General features: G+C 34.1%; 1 protein-coding gene across 1 annotated transcript; it reads left to right on the forward strand.

The window, feature by feature from the left end:
- The first annotated feature begins 1,477 nt into the window (after nucleotides 1–1,477).
- Nucleotides 1,478–5,915, forward strand: chmp3 (charged multivesicular body protein 3). The gene is made up of 6 exons (XM_082143886.1): nucleotides 1,478–1,622; nucleotides 1,921–1,981; nucleotides 2,127–2,306; nucleotides 3,344–3,465; nucleotides 3,548–3,662; nucleotides 4,568–5,915. Exons 1-6 carry the CDS (start codon nucleotides 1,578–1,580, stop codon nucleotides 4,714–4,716), a joined length of 672 nt encoding a protein of 223 aa, XP_082000012.1. The 5' UTR covers nucleotides 1,478–1,577; the 3' UTR covers nucleotides 4,717–5,915.
- The last annotated feature ends 540 nt before the right edge of the window (nucleotides 5,916–6,455 follow it).

The raw sequence follows: 6,455 nt of genomic DNA on the forward strand, positions 1-6,455 counted from the left end.
GAGAATGTCAAGGGTCAACCACTGGATGTGGTGATGGAGATAAATAAATAATTAAATAAATAAAGAACACCATCATCTCTATAATCGAAAATAGGCAATATTTCAATATAACTGAAGGCAGATATTACAGAAAGGCGTTGCTGAATGGGTTTATTCATTTTTTTTCTTGTCATATAATCTGTTGTTCATATTCCCGGTGAAATTAATTATGTCTGTATTCCCAGACCTGAAAACACCCCAGTTGGATCGATTTGCTTTTCTATGTTAAAATCTAACAATTATAAAATTAGATCCCTATTTTTTAAAGAGAATATCTCCTTTTCTTTTTCTTTTCTTTTTTTTTTTAAAGAGAATATCTCTACTCCTGTCCTTTTCTATTGGAGCATTATATGTAACTTGGTCTCAAGTTTGGTCGTTGTCCCAAAAAGCATAGTCTATCCTATAAGCAATTTTTACAAAATAAAAAATATTGAAACTTTCTGTGATAGTTCGACTGAAACCCTTTCTCATATGTTTTGGTCCTGCCAAGATACACAGTGTGTCTGGAAAGATGTTAAGAGATTCATTGCTGATACTATTTTAAATACTTTTCTCTTATCCTTTAAGTATGTTGTATAAGGTAATTGTATTAAGGACCATTGCTCAAAGATGCTGGTTTCATTACATATATATAAAACAAAAATGTAACTAAATAAATAAAAATCCAAAAATGTACATAAATTCACAAATGACAAACCCAATTGTACAGTGCTTAAGAAGGAAATTAAAATTGCATAGATGTGATGTCAAAATCTAAACATAGCAAATCAATTAAAACAAATGCAATGTTCGTCATTTGACATTTTCATATACAAAACAAAGTATCTACTTTTATTCGACAATAAATAGATATACACTCTCTCTGTTTTCTTTCATTTTTGTCCTTTCTATTGTATTGTAAAGCATTCGATATGTTCTTCTGATGTAATATGGAGTGTGTTGTGCATACTCTTGTGCATGCTATTTGTTGATAATAAAGCGTTTTAAAAAGAGCCTCATTACAATTTGGGGATCATTTCAAATATGCCTGAAAGTGTTTCGCTTCATATTTGCATTCGAGGTTTAAATCACAGTCCAAACAAACAAACAAATAAATAAAGAAATAAAGAAATAAAGAAATAAAGAAATAAATAGTCCTGTATGTTTTTCAGGCCCTTAACTGTTTAAAAGTGTGTTCATTTATTATTTATTTAAATTGTCTAATTTTGTGACGCTTGACAACATTGTTTATTTAGATCATAAACAAACATGACGAAACCATTGATATTAGTTAATACATGTTTAATATCTTCATCATAATTTTGAATCAGAAATGTGTGAATCAGAAAATAAAATTGAATCATGCGGTGCGAGACTGTCAGTGGAAAAAAAATGACAGCTCGAGTTGTACTTTTATTATGAAATGTAAACTGTCCTCACCATAACCGGAAATGACCTATGTTGTCATATGTCGAGAGGCTGGAATCAGGAAGAGGACTTGTAATGTACTATTTTGATTGTGCCCGTCTCTGTTCAACTATTTAATTTACAAGTTTAAAATGGGGCTTTTTGGAAAAACACAAGAGAAACCACCGAAGGACCTTGTAAGTGAAACATCGATCGTGATGGGCGACGGGAATGAACGGTTTTAAATAAATGTTCCATTGTAAATAATAGCAGGCCTATAAATAGCTCGCATGTCACATTTGTTAGTTACATGCTGTGTTACGTCATGTCTTTATTCGTTTTTTAAACGACGCTCTTCAAAGTTACGTTTAATTGTGTGGTCCCTACGGGGATGTTATGAAAACCAAATTCAATAATTCGGCTTTACACGCTTGTTGGTTAAATCCAATCACAACAGGTAGTTGATCTCAAACTGTCTTCATCTCTTTTCCACAGATCAATGAATGGTCTCTCAAAATCAGGAAAGAAATGAGGGTTATTGACAGACAGATCCGAGGTGAGGTCAAAATACACCGTTTATTATTATTATTTTTTTTTATTAATTTTTTTATCAGTTGCAGTTTATTCTAATAATGTAATTAAATTGTTCAATTTAGTAACTGTACTTAACAGAAGTTGCAATTGTATATGTTTTTCCAAAGATATTCAAAGAGAGGAGGAGAAGGTAAAGCGATCCATCAAAGATGCTGCAAAGAAGGGACAGAAAGATGTCTGCATCATCCTCGCCAAAGAGATGATTCACTCAAAGAAAGCCGTCAACAAACTGTACGCCTCTAAAGCCCAGATGAACTCTGTGCTGCTCAGTATGAAGAATCAGTTGTGTGAGTGTAGTTTTTATTTTGCACACCCAACAATATGCTTTTTTTATTTTTTTTTTTTTTTTTTTTTTAACAACTGAAAATGTGTACAATTTACTCATGGAGCCACACCGAAGTCCTTATATCTCTGGGGAAAAAAGGCATATAGAGCCTTAAAAATATGGTTCTAAAAGAAAAGTTTGTTGAAAACCAAAATATAAAAGGATATTATTTAAGGGTTAGTTCAGTTTGGTAATTTGGCCCTTCAAATAACAATTATCAATGACATAATTTCACCAGTAGGTGGCGACAAGTGACTGTTAAAACATCTATTTGTCATTGAATTATTCGTTCAAAAACGCTTATTCATCCAGTAATGAAACAAGCGAGTCATTAAATCATTCATTCAAACCATATTAAAAAATAATAATAATTTAAATTAAAAAGTCTACACCAATTAACAGTTTGATTAAAACCTCTAGTAAATTACATGTGATTGGGTTTAGTTGTCCCAGAATCATGGGAGAATCGTGATGTCTTTTTTTTATCAAAAAATTGTGATCCTCAATTGATCCAGAATCGTGCAGCTCTAATACAAGGATGCACTGAACTGATGAAAAGTAACAGTAAAGACATTTATGATATTACACATGAATGAATTGCATTTTAAAATAAGTTAAAATATGTTTTTATACTTTCATATAAAAGAAAAAGAGGCCACCTGAGAATATTTCCAAACTAGACTGTAGAAAAGTGAACCCTAAAGCAGAGCAAAAATTAAAAGACTATTATTAATCTTTAAATAATCTAAATTAATGTTATTTTATAAATATACAATTTTTCCATTGGTTATTCATATACATTCGTAATGCATTATTGTTATTTTATACAGCCTGACATGTTAGAAATGTACTAATATATGTAGAAATGAACAGTAACCTAGATTAATGAATGCTGAACTAGTATTTTTTAAGTATTGTTGTTTCATGAACTAATATTACCATAAAGAACCTTATTGTAAAGTGTTGCTCAGACGTTTGTCCATTGGTTTCCCATTACAGCTTTATTAAGAGTGGCGGGTGCCTTGCAGAAGAGCACAGAGGTCATGAAGGCCATGCAAAGCCTGGTTAAAATCCCAGAGATTCAAGCCACCATGAGAGAACTCTCAAAAGAGATGATGAAGGTACTTACACAAACACTTCCTCAAAGAAACGTCTTGATGAGCACATGTAACACGTCTAACGTGGAGCACTCGTACTACACAGGCTGGCATCATAGAGGAGATGATGGAGGATACACTGGGAGGGATGGAGGATGAGGAGGAGATGGAGGAAGAAGCAGAGGCTGAGGTTGACAGGATCCTCTTTGAGGTTACAGCTGGTAAGGAACCACATGACCATCACCCGTGTGGAAATGGCCATTTTATCTCGCCAGCCTTTTCTTATTATGAAAAATGCTTTAGCACAAAACATTTTGTCATCATTAGGGCTGGGTTGAAGATATTAATTTATTGATTTTAATCAATTCTCATTTTGATGAACCAGTATCAATTCTTAAATAGTTAGTTCACCCTAAAAAAGAAAATTATCCCATAATTTAGCCATCCTAGGTGTGTATGACTTTCTTCTCTCAGCCAATCACAATCAAGAGTTATATTAAAAAAGTTTGTGGCTTTTCCAAGCTTTATAATGGGAGTGAATGGAATGAAGCTCAAAAAATTGCATCCATCCATAATATGCATCCAAGTAATCCATACGGCTCCAGGGGGGTAATAAAGGCCTTCTGAAAATATCCATATTTATAACTTTATAAACTATAATCATTGACTTCCGGCAATGGCCGTACGCAAGTTGAATTCCAATGTAAGAGTGACCTCTGACCTGAAGCATGACATAGGATGTAGGAGTAGCATAAGCTAGACTAAACTGTTTTCTTGTGTGTGTGTGTGTGTGTGTGTGTGTGTGTGTGTGTGTGTGTGTGTGTGTGTGTGTGTGTGTGTGTGTGTGTGTGTGTGTGTGTGTCATTCACTGAAACGTCCCACCTTTTCCCACTCTGCAACCCACAGTTTGAAAACCCCTGGTTTACAGCATTAGTTGAGAGAATTTTTTTTTTTTTTTTTTTTGAAAAATGTACATGATATATATGATATTGAATCGCGAGCGTGTGAATCTGAATCGAATCATGAAATTTGTGTCAATTCCCAGCCCTAGTCATTATGCACTCACAGGTTATTAATGGAGAAGAACCAAAGCTGAAGGTATTGCTTCTTTTTGTTTTTATAACAGGTGCACTTGGAAAAGCTCCCAGCAAAGTCACAGACGCCCTGCCTGATCCAGTGCAGACTGGGGCCACGGCAGCCTCAGAAGAGGAAGAAGAGGAGGAAGAGGAAGATATCGAGGCGATGCAGTCCAGGCTAGCAGCACTGAGGAGCTAAAAGACCTGCGTTCCTCATCTTCAAGCTCTATAGGCATAGACAACATATCTAACTTCCTCTGTAGCTTTTCTACCCATAAAGCACTTTGGCATGGTAAATATAGGACTAAATTCGGACTTCACATAAAATAAAATAAAGGTATATAATAGTGGATATAGAATAGAAATAAAATGTCTATATTTCTATCAATTTCTATCTAATAATAATGAACAGTGAAGTCAGGTATTCAGTTCTTGTACTCATAAGGTTGATGGCTATTTCAAATCATTCAATTTTTACTTCAAGTCCATTTTATTGATGGATATTTGGGCTCCACTCACACATTTGAATCTATGCCTATAGCTAAGCAAGCTATAAGACAAGCTGTCCAAGGATCTGTTGTGCAGTGTCGTCATATCGGTGTTGGTCTTAGTTGTTTTGTCTCTGTTGTTGAATTTGCAGTTTTATCTCAAGCCTTACTTGGGCTAAGTGCATAGTTCTTTCATATATCTGGCAGTTTTGTTTTACTGAGTAGGACAAATTCATTACTTGTAAATCTTGTACAAATGCTGAATATAAAAATAAATCCGTTTGCATTGTTATTTTGTAAGTAAAGTAATAAGACGGGCTTTGAGAATAAAGGAACGGCTGTGCTCGATAACTGACTGGCTTACCAGGTGTTGAGGAACTTGAATGAGCTGATCTTATTTCTGTCTTTGTTTTTGTCGATTTCTGCTGTTTTGGGACTTTTGTTATGGTTTAAATCCATTTCTGTCTTTGTACGTTTTGTCTTATGAGTATTTTTATTATGCCTTTGCTTTTAGATGACCGACATGCCTGATTAACATGTAAACGGCTGACAATTTATCTTATGGTTTCATCTAATATTTGAAGTCGAATGGTCCGCTGAATAGTAAGTTTGCTATTATTCTTACATGTCTACATATGAAACAGTTACTCTTTGTGCATTCTGGCATTATAATTAGTTTTTTTAGTATGGCGTGATCTGCTTATTTGACAAGCTGAGCACTCTGGAGTTACAAGTATGGATTTTATACAGATCCAGTCTCAATATGTTGGCTAATGAACCAAATTGATTATTTTTGCTTCATTTCATACCTTTGCTGTTGTGGAAACACATTCACATCTGCACTAAAAATTTGTTTTGTAAATGGGAAAAATATGTTGGTAACACTAATAAAATTTTATAGGCAAAAAGACTACATTTCACATCATTGATAAAACAGTGTTGTATTGTAATCTAAGTTATAGTGTACTTCTACAGTAATACAATAGCCCTTGTTGACTGTTATACCTGCTGTTTTATTCGGGATTCTCAGAGGGTTAGTTTACTTACCTCAATCTCTCTCCCTTTGACTCCCTCCCTGTCTACTCATCCAAAGCTTTGTGAAGGAAACCAGATCTCACTTTGAATCTGGGTTACTCCTCTATAGAAGGTCTGTTTATTGCACAAAGATGGACATCTAAGCTTCAACGAGGGAGTTTAGAGTATTTAAATAGCATTTTACACCCACCCAAATACTTAGTAGTATTACTTTATATATATATATATATATAGTGTGTCAAAATGAATGTGTTAGTGCATGTGATTTTTTTTTTTTATATTCTCAATAGGCTATTTTGCATCCTTTTTTTCCCCATCATCCTTTGGGTAGCGTTACATTATATGAATATTCATGCGAATGCTCTAAACCTCAAGTGCAAAAAGACACAAAAGAGAAGGCAGTGCAATACTGTGC

Source organism: Leuciscus leuciscus, assembly GCF_965113295.1.
Source record: "Leuciscus leuciscus genome assembly, chromosome: 17".
NCBI lineage: Eukaryota > Metazoa > Chordata > Actinopteri > Cypriniformes > Leuciscidae > Leuciscus > Leuciscus leuciscus.

Bases quoted from the DNA above. Each gene is read 5' to 3' on its own strand.
- chmp3 (XM_082143886.1), top strand. From the start codon at position 1,578: ATGGGGCTTTTTGGAAAAACACAAGAGAAACCACCGAAGGACCTT. The intron at 1,623-1,920 runs GTAAGTGAAACA...TCTTTTCCACAG, and splicing joins AGAAACCACCGAAGGACCTT to ATCAATGAATGGTCTCTCAA. The intron at 2,307-3,343 runs GTGAGTGTAGTT...TTCCCATTACAG, and splicing joins CAGTATGAAGAATCAGTTGT to CTTTATTAAGAGTGGCGGGT.